This window comes from Portunus trituberculatus, chromosome 40 (genome assembly GCF_017591435.1).
Source record: "Portunus trituberculatus isolate SZX2019 chromosome 40, ASM1759143v1, whole genome shotgun sequence".
NCBI classification, from domain to species: domain Eukaryota; kingdom Metazoa; phylum Arthropoda; class Malacostraca; order Decapoda; family Portunidae; genus Portunus; species Portunus trituberculatus.
The window spans coordinates 20178372-20192600 of NC_059294.1; the positions used below are offsets into that span (position 1 = coordinate 20178372).

At 41.1% G+C, this 14229-nt stretch overlaps 1 protein-coding gene and 1 non-coding gene across 2 annotated transcripts; both read left to right on the forward strand.

Annotated features, from left to right (window-relative positions):
* Window positions 1–3244: 3244 nt before the first annotated feature.
* Trnae-cuc lies at window positions 3245–3316 on the forward strand. Its single transcript has one exon. It is a non-coding gene; the product is annotated as a tRNA-Glu (tRNA).
* Window positions 3317–10135: 6819 nt separating this feature from the next.
* LOC123515871 (segmentation protein even-skipped-like) lies at window positions 10136–13439 on the forward strand. Its single transcript, XM_045274754.1, has 3 exons — window positions 10136–10150; window positions 10526–10834; window positions 12182–13439. The coding sequence occupies exons 1-3, from the start codon at window positions 10136–10138 to the stop codon at window positions 12854–12856; spliced, it is 999 nt and encodes a 332-aa protein (XP_045130689.1). The 3' UTR covers window positions 12857–13439.
* The last annotated feature ends 790 nt before the right edge of the window (window positions 13440–14229 follow it).

A 14229-nucleotide genomic window follows, 5' to 3' on the forward strand; every position in this document is an offset into this window, starting at 1 on the left:
CTCTCTCTCCCCTTTAGAATCTAAATATAATTGTGTTCTGTTCTCGCCGTCTCGTACACATACCATCTCTTTCTTTTTCTCTCTCCTGCAGATCGCCCACTATCCCCGGAGTCCCCAGGCCCGCTGCTTCCTCCTCCTCCTCCAGGTCTTGGCGGAAGGTCGTCCCCGCCCTCGCCGCCCTCTGCTCTCCCGGCCTCCTGCGACGGGTCAGGTAAGAAATGTGTTACTTGTTTAATCAAGCTGATTTTCTTCATTCAAGTTATATTATAGTAATTAGTCTCGCTTTTTTTCTTTTTGGTCCTCTTCTTCTCTTTTGTTTTGAAATCTTTATTGTCTAAGAGATTTTCTCTAATTCTCTCTCTCTCTCTCTCTCTCTCTCTCTCTCTCTCTCTCTCTCTCTCTCTCTCTCTCTCTCTCTCTCTCTCTCTCTCTCTCTCTCTCTCTCTCTCTCTCTCTCTCTCCATATTATACGCTGTGTTTGAAGTCAGAACCTATTATCATTATTATTATTATTATTATTATTATTATTATTATTATTATTATTATTATTATTACTATTTTTATTATTATTATTATTATTATTATTATTATTATTAATGTCATTGCCATCATTATCATCATCATCATCATCATGCAGGAAATACTGCCTTTTTTAATCTTTTCTACATTATATCGATTTTTTTCCCTTTCCTAGAGCGTATTCTCCGCATTCCTAATCCTCGAAATTAGCTCATTTGATGCACTATATCTAGAATTAGTCTCCCTCAACCAAGAAACATCCTTTTTATGACTATTATGATTCACAGCCTCATATATCATCCTCATGTTTAGTGCATAAGTGTATTTAAGTCGTGTATCAACTGTGTGTGTATTTAGCACATGTGTATTTAACGTTTGAGGCGAAGAGGAAGTTTACCAATACAGGAGCCGCGTTACCGCCCTTAGCGTGGCGTGGTGCTCATGCCGCCCATAAACCCGTCATCCTGGCCCTGGAGTGCCGCCAAAAGCTACCCGCGAGTGGCACAAACATCCTCACTTTGCTACAGTCATGAGTGCATTTATCAAGGTGCATTAGTCGGCGCGAAGAGCAACACCGTAAGTCACGTGTAAACACCCTGCGGAGGGCCACACGTCCGCCGAGGTAATGGGGCCCATGCATCACTCCGCTGCCCTCTCCCTCCCTGCCTCGCCCCTCCAGGGTTTATGAACGGCCGTGAGCGTCTCTGAGCCACTGGGGTTACACTGAGTGCGGCTGTTTGTCTGCCATTTATAATTCACTGTGGGTCGATGAGTAGTGGTGATGGTGAGAGCCGACGGGAAATGATTGCGTTTGTGTGGAGGATATTATAGCGCGCTTACGATGCTTTTGATGAGATTTGTGTGGCTCGTATATTATAAAAAGTGAGGCTCGTGTGCCAGGCAGGTGCTCCCGGATGCCTTGTGTGAGCGACGTGAGAAGAGGCGTGTAGGATGTAACCACGCCTACCAGTGTCTTTGTTCTCGATGTTATTGTTGTCTTTAATTCTTTCTTTATTTTTTTTCTTCTTCCTTCGTCTTTGCATAAAAGGAGACTGGCACAGGGTTACGTGTTCTTTCTGAGGGAAGGTTGATCGTTTCTTGTCATCAAAAATAGACTCATACTCAGCAACGGAACACTGATGCCCTCTCGTTCGCAATTATTTTTTCTGAAATTATTTGCAACTTATATTCGGATTCTCTCATAACAAAATATTTGCAGTTTCTAAAAACTTAGTCATGTTCAACAACACTAGACCATCGTATCAAACAATATATATATATATATATATATATATATATATATATATATATATATATATATATATATATATATATATATATATATATATATATATATATATATATATATATATATATATATATATATATATATATATATATATATATATATATTGCTGCTAATGATGATGATTATGATAATAATAATGATGGTAATAATAATAATAATAATAAAAATAATAATAATAATAATAATAATGATAATAATGATAAGAGTAATAGTAATGTTTATGCTCTGGGACGAGTATAACAAATCTTGTTCACGACAAAGTTTTATTTGGTTCCATATTGAGACATACACTGCTTGCATACAGACGCCTGAAGAAAAGTGGCCAGCTTCTCATGCCTTGTCCATCCCACGCATGAATTATAATAGAAAGAATACGATTTATTTTTGTTGGATGTTAAACTCCAGTCTACTGTAAAATCGCAACCTTGGTATACTATATGGAAGTTGGTCGCAAATATTACAAAATCTTTATCTCACTATTAAATTATTATTCCCCAATCACTCCACACACTAGTTACACAAGATGAACCAGTGACATTCCATCGAAGGTCACGCTCAGATGTGTTACTTTGTTGAAGATTCAGGAAGCCTCTGCATCACCACCAGGGAACATAAAAAATATTTGTCTTGACTGTGGTGTTCGTCATGCATCGAGAACTGTCTTAAAATTTGTATACAAAAGTAGATACTACTACATGATATCGATGCATTACAATTTTCTAGTTGTTGCGTGTGTGCTTCACCGGGCAAGAAAAATTGTTGTTTTGCATGTCTTTGGTGAATCCACATGTGGTAACGGACAAAACGACTTGTAGAAATTTTTGATATTTGCTCTTGAAAAGAAAAGAAGAAAAAACATTTGATAATCTTCGACTTAAGCATTTCTTGACAGAAAGAAACATTTAATACCATCTAATAACATAACATTCATTTTCAAGTATGTTAATATAAGCTTTATCAATACAATAACACAGAACTGATGATAGTGACACTTATTATGACCTCGTAGCAAGAGAAAGCATCCTTGCCTTTCTGCAAGAAAATAATTACAGTGAGCGCTAATCTCTCTCTCTCTCTCTCTCTCTCTCTCTCTCTCTCTCTCTCTCTCTCTCTCTCTCTCTCTCTCTCTCTCTCTCTCTCAGAGATGTTTGTTTGGAAACGAAAGATATTTGTTATATAATTTGACACTGATAGTTTTAGGCACTGTGTCATTAGTTCTTGACAAAGCAAATATCCTGCATCAAATGTTCCAAACAGTGACCACAGAACTCATGCATCAGGATGCGAGGGAGGACTAATGTTGCTGTTTATTTGACGAAACAGAAGCAAAAATTCATAAACTTGCAACTTTTTGTGATTTCAATTCAAGAAAATATCATTACCCTTTTAGAAAATATATTTGATATACTTTATAAGTCCCGTGTGGTCTAGTGGCTAGGATACGCGGCTCTCACCCGCGAGGCCCGGGTTCGATTCCCGGCACGGGAATATATTTTGCAGGGAGTGCCAGATGTAGCCTACTATGATGGCGTAAAGCAGTTGTCCATATTTTTTCTCTTTCTTAATAACTTTCCACAATGACAAATCTATTAAAGCAAAAAAAATATGTTCCGTAAACTGTATACCCCATGCTGGCAAGACTGTCAGAGGGTGCAGGCTATCATCCTTCCCTGCGATGATTTTCACCACCACCAGTTGATAGGTTTTCCCTGAGATGAAATACTAAATGCATGCATGCATAAGTACCAAAGAGGACTTGTAGAATACTATACTTGTCGCCATGGATTGTGTTGATGAGCTCCTTTGCCGTTTTATATCGATGGCTGCGAAGTTAGTAAAAAAAAATACATGAACTTACTAGCTTTCCTGCCGCGCCGTGACTGATTGACTGAATGATCAGTTTTGTTATGTCACAACAACGCGCCCATGTGTCACCGCTCATCAAAGAGATGAGACTTAATAATAAAAAAAGTAAAACGAAACAGAAAATAACAAATACAAATTAATACTAAAATTCATACTGCACTCATAATCAGGTAAAATAAGATAGACGCTATAGGTTGCGAAGATCATTAAGTGAAAATTGAGTCGTCATTATAAAGTGTGGAGAGAATTATACTCGAGTCTTGTACCCAAGAGTGAGTGACGGCTAGTGATGGGAAGTGGACGATGGATACACAAACACTGACTCGGAAACCCTCACCCCTTACTCTGACGGTCTAAGAGGCATGATAGTCATTCCTCGCCACAGCTAACGCTCAGGAACAGATTATATTTCGACTAGCTTTCCTAGAGAAGATGACACACAAAATTATATTATATTCTGCGGTGGCCGAGAAGTCTGCCTTCTTCACCGCTGTGGAAACCGCTAGAACGTAACGCTCTCACTTTGACGGTAGTTTGTTCTCTAAACAGTGCCACTGATTGGGCTGTATAGGGGAGAGAGAGAGAGAGAGAGAGAGAGAGAGAGAGAGAGAGAGAGCAGGTACTGTACACAGACAAACAGAGAAGGCACGTCCAGGAATTTTGTCATAAAGCAACTATGACAACCTGTGTTACAAGGCAAATCATTACATCTCATGGAATCGCAGTATTGCCAGAAACGTAATTATTGTACCATAACTGAATCCTATTTTTTTTCCATTTTGTGGAAGAATGTGTTAGTGGCGATGTGTGTAGGTAGTGTAAGTGATGGTGTTAGGAGTGATGTGGCAGCAATGGCGTTAGTGATAATTTCTAAATAGTGGTGTTATTGGTAATTTGTAAGTAATGATGTTATTAGTGATGTAAAAGTAATGATGTTAGGTGTGATGTGGCAGTAATGGCGTGTGACAGGAAAGATAACTGCTCTAAGCAGGCGATGGTGCGTGCGGCGGCCAGAATGGTACTACTCGAACTTCGATGCGAGACGCTGCTTAACTCCCTTTTTTTTTCATCGCAGTGAATGATAACCCAAGACTCTTGTTATCAGCAACATAAACAAACCTTGTAGCTACATAGTCACGAGCTGCCCTGGCAAGGAAAAAAAATGGACCACTTGTGTGCAGTAAAAACTACTCAGACCATTATGGCGTCTTGCAAAAAGTGACAATATGATGATGAATAGTTAGCGTGATGTACCATACCCGACACAAATCCGTGAAATAACACACCTACAGACAGTCTAAATAGAGGAAGTGTAGTGATTGTCGTCTTGCATGAACCCGGCAAGGCGTTTAGTGGACGGTGCTCGGCCAGACATGCGGAACACGAGAGTGGCTTGACGAGCTAATAGCGGCGAGGTGGCGCGGGATGGACAAGTCTTCGGCGGTCCACTTGGCTCTGTGTAAACATTTAAATGAAGACGTCTTGCCTCCCCTTGGCGAGACAGCAGCGTCGTCTTCCTCCGGACCACAATTACTGACACCAATATGTTTCGCTGAGTTTTTATGTTGCGTTTAAGTATCTTTGAGTGGGAGAGAAGAGCATTATGCTGTACTAGGTTTAAAGAGTTGTTTAGAGAGAGAGAGAGAGAGAGAGAGAGAGAGAGCAATAAATAAACATACACCACCGGACTGAGGGAAGGGTCTGTCTGCCTGGTGGAGAGAGGATCGAATGACTTTCTCTTCAGTTATCATAATGCGCAAGTGTCTCCTTACACAACATACTTCTCCCATAATCTTACATACGCCTGCCCTTCACTTGAAGGTGCCGCACTTCAAGGAAGAGGATTATTACACCCCTTCTCTCTCTCTCTCTCTCTCTCTCTCTCTCTCTCTCTCTCTCTCTCTCTCTCTCTAGCACACGTTTATACTTACTGATGTTATCCTATGAAAATATATTATTTTTTAATGATTATTTCCCATTTTAGGTAGGTGTAATTTTCTTATGGATACATTTATAGTCACACACATGCCCGGTAGCTCAGTGGTTAGAGCGCTGGCTTCACAAGCCAGAGGACCGGGATTCGATTCCCCGGCCGGGTGGAGATATTTGGGTGTGTCTCCTTTCACGTGTAGCAGTGAGTAGGTACGGGATGTAAATCGAGGAGTTGTGACCTTGTTGTCCCGGTGTGTGGTGTGTGGTGTGTGGCTGGCCTCAGGCCTATCCGAAGATCGGAAATAATGAGCTCTGAGCTCGTTCCGTAGGGTAACGTCTGGCTGTCTCGTCAGAGTCTGCAGCAGATCAAACAAACAAACACACACACACACACACACACACAGAGAGAGAGAGAGAGAGAGAGAGAGACGGGAGTACAGCTGCATAAGATGACCCGCTTTAATCATATAATCACACCATACTCATCAGTGATCTGCTCGTCCAAATGTTTGTTGCTGTCTTGTGTTTTACTTTTGCATCTCTCGTCAAGTCACATAGACCGGACTCGTCGATCTTCACTAAGTACTCTATATAGAGTTCATTATCACAAGGATCAATGATTCAAAATGGGATGGATATATATATATATATATATATATATATATATATATATATATATATATATATATATATATATATATATATATATATATATATATATATACACACACACACACACACACATTGCATTCATTCACTAGCATGTTTGATTTATTATGTGTGTGCTGATGAGTATGGCCAAGTACACACAAAAAAAAGTATTAAAAAATCCTTCTGACAATACTGCTAACAAAAATCAGTAGCAACCACAGGATCAGATGAATGAAAAGTTGGCTTTTTGGTAAAATAAGGACATAAGATTTAATTCTTCACTAACTTAGTAGCTTTTGGTCCTTGCAAATTTATGTACATTATTTTTGTCCAATTAAGGAACAAATTGAGCGACCCATGACACTCATAAAGGATACAAGATTATACGAAGTTATTCCAATGAAGGCACGCATGGATATAGCCAATTCAATCTGTCTACATAAGTGTGTGTGTGTGTGTGTGTGTGTGTGTGTGTGTGTGTGTGTGTGTGTGTGTGTCCCTAAAGCAGTGTTTCTCAACCTTTTCCGACCATAGCACCCCCTTTTGTCATGTCTAAGCAGTCCAGCACCCCTAACTAATATCTTGTTATTAGAAAGATAAAAGAAGGTAAACTGTGTGCACCACTTCCCAGCATCCCCTATAATTGATGTCAGCATCCCCAGGAGGTGCTTGCACCCCAGGCTGGGAAACGCTGCTGTAAAGGAACTGTAGGGCAAGAGAATCAGAGGAAGTGACTCAGTGTGAAGGGAATGTGAACGCCCGTAGTGGTCTTATAGTGGCCAGGGATTCTCTCTCTCTCTCTCTCTCTCTCTCTCTCTCTCTCTCTCTCTCTCTCTCTCTCTCTCTCTGTCTCGTTTCTATAGTTTATTTACAATTTGATCATTTTACCTTTTAGTGGAGGTCGTCAGGCACTACCCACGCCGCCCTCAGACACACACCCCCCGCCCCGCCGCCTCTTTCCGTCACGCACAAAAAGCCTCATAAAAACACCTAATATTAGAATGTTGGCTTGGTTTATTTTTTTTTTTTTCTCTCTGCCGTGGAAAAGACACAACGTAATGGACTCATTGTATAATCAACACTGCCGCCACAGCCGCCGCCGTCTAACCCCTTGCCCCCGCCGTCACTCTGGCCTGTCGTAAGTTATTCTCGCAGGTGGGCGTCGCAATTATGGTTGGATTTAAAAGGTTATACAAATATCTGTCAGACTGAGGCACGCGCGCTCTCTCGTCCCCTGAAGCGGAGCCCAGTAGCGCCCGCCCCTACCCCGCCTGCCACCGCTGCCACCGCTGCCACCGCTAATTGTGCAAGTGCGTAGATCACAGCCAACTACCCTCACCACCTGTGCTGCCAAACATCGGGCCCGGGATGAGGCTAACGTCCGGCTATCCACCCTCACCCATTAAGGCTCAAATTCTTGGTGTATTCAGCAGGAAGACGCACCCCATGGCAGCGAGATTTACTCCTTCATGACTATAGAGATGTAAAAGTATATCGTTTGTTGATTTAAGTAGTAAGACACCCGAGTTCTCAGGGTCAGAAAAGCAGTTTCTTTGAGTGTTAGAACTTTTCGTGGTGTTTCGGAGTGTGCAGAGTCCCAATGAAGGAACATTTCTGATTAAATTTTGCTGATAAACAACATAATAATTTGGCACTGGTTTGGACGTGGGTCGCCTCGTCACGGGAAATACCTGACACTTTATTTATTTATTTTTTTTTTTTTTTCATTCCTTCTTTTGTTTAGGGAGGCGATAAAGAGTAAAGGCGTGTGGGAGAGTAGCTTTGTGAGTGTAAAGTCTCTCTCTCTCTCTCTCTCTCTCTCTCTCTCTCTCTCTCTCTCTCTCTCTCTCTCTCTCTCTCTCTCTTTTATCCTCTGAATTCAGTGCTCATTGGCTTATCAAACTTCATTATGGAGAAGACGTTGTTCACAGATTTAGACCTCCTTTGGATTATTGAATTATGACTAGCCTGCTTCTCGACTGACTGACCCCAACAGAACAAAAATAGTAAAAGACACCAATCTACTCAGTCATTGGAATAGTTTGGTGCAGATGAGAGTTTGCAGGGGAATATGCGGATCAAGTGAACAGACTGTGGATTAAGATCTCAGCAAGGCAGCGGGTTGACGCGTATACGGGTATTTACCTACCATGATAGTGACCATTTGTATCTCAGAGTCCTGTGTTGTGATGAGAGCACCTATATAAAGTTTTATTTTGTGTACACTTACTAAGGAATTACCTATCAACTTCAATACTTTTTTCCTCTCCTAGACAAGACCTTCCCTCTAATTTACTTTTGATTAAGGGTTTATTTGTTTGTTTTTAAGTTCTAGACAAATTTTAGTGGCCCACTGTCAGATCATGTTTTCCCTTTTAAGAACATAAGAAAATGAGGGAAGTTGCAAGAGACCATCGTAGCAGTCCTTGTATGAAAAGTAACTTCCCATTTCCACCTATTATTTTCATCCATAAACTTGTCTATTCTTCTTTTAATGTTCCTAGTGATTCAGCACTATCTCTATTTAGTGTACCCTTACATAGTCTTGAATCCGTTTTCTGTCATTTGGCTGTCACTGTTAAATTTCTTGGTTCAGTATTGACCGTTTTCTACACAAAACAGGTTTTCCGTGCTATTGATACAAGCAGTCGTCAGTTATCACATCGTCACACGGTAATTACATATCACTAGACGATTCATTATTATGTGATATGTTAACACTGAATATTCAATTTACTTTCATCGGTATATATTTCTTGTTTATTTAATCATTTATTTATTTGTTTATTTTCATTTTTAAGCCTTGCGTCATCTTCGTTGTAAAGACATGTAGACATGAATGTTTCACACTGTATGTGTAAAGTATATGTAGGTGTATACATTACTATTGGCTTCATAGTATTATTTATCTAATTTATTTGCAAGCAATTAACGAATGTATTATTTATGTACTTATCTATTTATTATTATCATTATCATTATTGCTATTATTACTATTATTATTATTATTATTATTATTATTATTATTATTATTATCATTATTATTATTACTATTATCATTATTATTATTATTATATGAGGATTTACGATTTTTACTTAGCTGCATAGTTGTACTGTTGTTCAGCGTCATTAGATGTTTTTTTTTTTATTTTCATGCATTTGTCTAACACTGTGTGTGTGTGTGTGTGTGTGTGTGTGTGTGTCAGTAAACATGATTATCTTAGCCTTGTAGCCTAATTATGCACCACTTGAAACCAGCACGGAATCGGCAGTGTCCTGTTTTCATAAGATTCACCTACTCATAATTTATAATAGACTGACACTCGAGTCACTTTTCCTGGTGTGATACTCGACGTTTCATCTTGCGGCGGTCTCTTACACCGCCAGTCCTCTCTGCATATTTAGTATTCTTTCTTTCCTCTTAGCCTTCTGTTGATGATGACGGCAACATTCTGGTTTGTAAGATCATCGCCACGGCTACTTTTATACCTCACATCCTCGCATATTCCTCATCGCTACCTTCACTTGAAGAGTCCGCTCACTTTATATCCTCAACTTGCTCTCATAATGGACAAAACCCATTAGCTTCAAAGCCAATCAAGTCTCCTATAAAGCAAAATAATACTGAAATTCCTATGCAAACTAGAGAGGGCCGGAGGAGCTTCGTTAATTGAGTGTTTGTAAACAAATCTGAGAGTGGTTCACGAGGCCCCAATTGGCTCAGGAGATAAGGTGGATGATCAAAGACGGGCCGGGCCGGTGTTGTGACATCCGCCCGCTGTTGTGTCTGGGGAGGGGCGGAGTGGGACGTGGTGGGCGGGGGCTAAGGTAGGGGAGGAGGCAGAGGCGAGATAGAGGATGCGGGAGAGGCATGTACAGCAGGAAGAGAGAAAGGAAGGAAAGGATGAGTATGTGGGTGAGGTTAAGGGCTCATGTGTTTCAGATTACATTCTTACATCATCTTTATTTACTCGTCTTCATCAGCATCTACCGTGACTAATGCAGCTATCACCTCCACCACTCATCATAAGACCATTACCACTACTACCCCATTCACTCAACCACCGCCACCACCCGCCACCCACAACCACTCAGGATCATCACCTCTTTACGCCAGATATAATCCTCTCCCTGCAACTGTCTCATCTCTCTGAGGTTTTAAGGAGGACAAAACTCACTAATTTTTGTTTCTTCCCGTAGGTGGTGAGGACGGCATAATCACCAAGGCCCGCAGCTCCTTGGCTACAGCAACAGGTGGTGCAGGAGGACTGCAACAGACATCACAGCAGCAGCAGCAAGCAACAACAACAGCAACAGCAAAATCAACAGACACCATCACAGCAGCAGCAGCAGCAACAACAACAACAGCAACAACAACAACAACAACAACAACAGGCAGCAGCACAGTCAGCGACGGAGATCAGGCGGTACAGAACAGCCTTCACTAGGGAGCAGATCGGTCGCCTCGAGAAGGAGTTTTACAAAGAAAATTATGTGAGTCGACCACGGCGTTGCGAGCTGGCCCAGGAGCTAAACCTTCCCGAGTCAACCATCAAGGTTTGTTTCTCATCCTCATCGTCGTTTCTACTGTATTGCCTTCCTTATTACTATCTTCATGTTTATGCTTATTCTCGTAATCGTCGTTGTGATCCTCTTCCTTCTTCCCTTTCTCCTTTTCCACCATCTCTTCCTTATACACGATCAACAATTAATGTGACTTCTCATGATTATTTATGTCATCGCTTTTTTGTAACCATAATACGGTAAACATAAAAGAAATATATATAGAGCTTACATAGTAGAAATCAGCAAATACAGTAGGGCATGTTATAATTATGGTGCTGGTAATGATAATGGCAATAATATTGGTGATGAATGCAATTATTGTTCATTGACATACGACTACTTCAAACAGTTAGGGACGTTGATAGTTATATTAATAGATGTCATTATAGTAATAATAGTAAAAAATAAGACATACCAGTGTGTAAGATATAATAAAATGACATACTTTGGTTAATGTATACTTCAATTAAGAAGGTGAATGAAAAGTACTTTTTAGAATATAGATAAATGTAAGTAAAAGAGTTGAAAAGAGACTGTTTTTATTTTGAGAATATGATGAAATATAAAAGGAAATATGAAAAGAAAAAGACACGATCTCAAACTTGATAAATGTTTTTAATAGCAATGATTTATTAGCACATGGAAATTTGGCAGAGTTACTGAAGTTGTAAAATGAATAAATAAACAAATAGCGAAAACATCAGACTATTTAAGACTGATATCTATAAGTCGGTTCTCGGTTGACAGCTTGTCGAAAACACACTGGCGGGTGAATTTGTTTAGTGCACGGCCTGCCTCTCTCGCGTCGTCCCGCTGTAAAAAAATTTCTACCCACCCTCATGTTATTTGTGTCCATCTGTATTAGTTAACCAGTATCTTCACCTCCACTAGTAAATTGTTCAATTTACAATCGTCATTCACTTATGTTCTTTTCTTTTCATACTTCTATCACATCAATTTTTACATTCAAGTATGATCAAAAGACTTACAAAACACGTCTATCACGGAACTGACGAGGCGCTAAGGGCCTCCCACACCTCATGCTTTTGAGACGGACGAGATTTAGGATAATGTTTTATTTTAGGGAATTTGCTTTGAAGTCCTTGGATTTTTGCTTTTTCATGTATAAAATTAACCTTGAATATTAAGGACTAATTTGCATGATGGACTTTTCAGCTTAAGATGTCATTCCTTGCTTAGCGATATTCATCGCCAATTTACAAAACTATTTCTCTGAGTCAGTGATTATTTAGTATCTAGACCTGTAAGAAATAGTGAGTTGGACAGAATTCCAAACGAAACACAAGGCGTGGCTCCCTAACACTGAGTTTCCCGCAGGTGTGGTTCCAGAACCGCCGAATGAAGGACAAGCGACAGCGCCTGGCCCTGGCCTGGCCCTATGCTGATCCCGCCCTGGCCGCTTACCTGCTCCATGCCGCCGCCGCCACGGGAGCCTATCCGCCCTATTTGCCGCCGACGCTTGGACACGCTGCTCCCTGGGCCGCCGCAGCGGCCGCAGCAGCCCAAGTAGGAGGCACACCTCCCCTCGGGTATACGAGTAGCTTACCCTCACATAATCCCGCGCTGGCTCGCTTTGCTCCATATCCTCGTCCTCATCCAGGCCTTCTAGCTTCTCCTTACCTCAGACCAGGAGAACTACGCCCTCATGAAGTCCCTACAGCTCTGTCCTCCTCGCCCATCACCCCCACGCCCGTATCGCCTCGCCCACTCGTCGGAGGTCATCTGGCAACCTGCCCTTTGAGGGACTCTCCTAAAGTAGGGAGCGACTCCTGTGTGTGTGGTCTGCTTTATCCAAGCCTGCCCATCTCACACGCCCTCACTCCGACTCTCGAGCCTCTGCCCATCACCACCTCTCCACCTGTCACAGCAAACACGACCTTGACACCCACCGCCTCTCTGCCCACAAGCGAAGCCGCTGGAGGCCGCACCTCGCCTTCTCACAAGACCATTTCAACGCCTTCGCTCTTCCAGCCATACAGAGATGATCCGTGAGTGAAAAAGTACTCATGTGTTGGACGGCACAAACTCTTATCCTGCAACCTCAGTTGTTGTGATGAGTGTTTCTTGACACGAACAAACTGTTGACTGGGAAAGAACATTTTTCATTCATAGAAGGTAAGCAGAATATTTGTAGTCTTTGTATATTACTTACGTACTGATCGGTTAAAGAAAAGGAGGACAACTCGACATCAATGCTTTATAAGTGAAGGACAAAATGAGACAGATCAGCACCAGCCATGTACAGTATATCCAGCACCGCCTGTGACCCGCCCCACCAGTGTCTGCAAGGTGCACCATCATGTTCCTTTTATTTTCCCTGTGATATTTATACTTAGCATAGAGTCATTCGCTTCCCGGATCCGCCAACGCTATCCCCCCTCCTTCATCCGCAGAGCTCCGAATGTGTGTATGTGTGTGTGTGTGTGTGTGTGTGTGTGTGTGTGTGTGTGTGTGTGTGTGTGTGTGTGTGTGTGTGTGTGTGTGTGTGTGTATGTGCATTATTTCGTGTTTGTGTATATCTTTTTGTTTTCGTGTGTGCGTTAGTGTGTATAGATAATAAAAGTCGTGTTGATAATTCGTTTTCTATTTTCCCTGTTACGGAAAATTATATTAAGCTAATCATATATTTTAAAAGAAAAGTGCCTGGATGTTCAATTTCTTTTTTTGCTGACATGGAATAAGTTACTATAACGTCTTTTTTTCTTCCCATAATGATATACCAACTTGTTCAATTCTCATTTATGCTGCTCGCTGATCCTCATCCTCGGGTAATTATAGCCAGTCAGTGGTGTGGCGCGGGCGTCGGGAGCAAAGGTGCTTGACTGACGGGATCAAAGGCTAGATACGTTCACCCTTTCCTCTCTGCCACGCCACCCTGATCAGGCAGTGTTTACAGACCGGGACATGATACACGCCTCTCCCTCTTCACCCCCTTCCCCCATCCCCCCTGTAACATCCAATCACCTTCCGGGCTTGTCTGATGCCTTTTTCTCTTGTGTCATTATTCTGTTGTCACGGCACACCTTTTAGGGTCTTACAGGCACACTTCCGGCGCCCTATGCAGTTGATTTTGTTATTGTGTTTGATCTATCTATCTCTCTCAATATATATATATATATATATATATATATATATATATATATATATATATATATATATATATATATATATATATGTATGGTATGTAAAAGAGCTTAGACTCAACAGACCTAGGCTTACTTACATATTACGTTATATTGTTTTAAACTGAATCAGTACTTATTAATTATTGTACATAAGCCAATAAAGATATCATTATCTCTCTCTCTCTCTCTCTCTCTCTCTCTCTCTCTCTCTCTCTCATTTCAATCGTGTCTCGTTTTTAC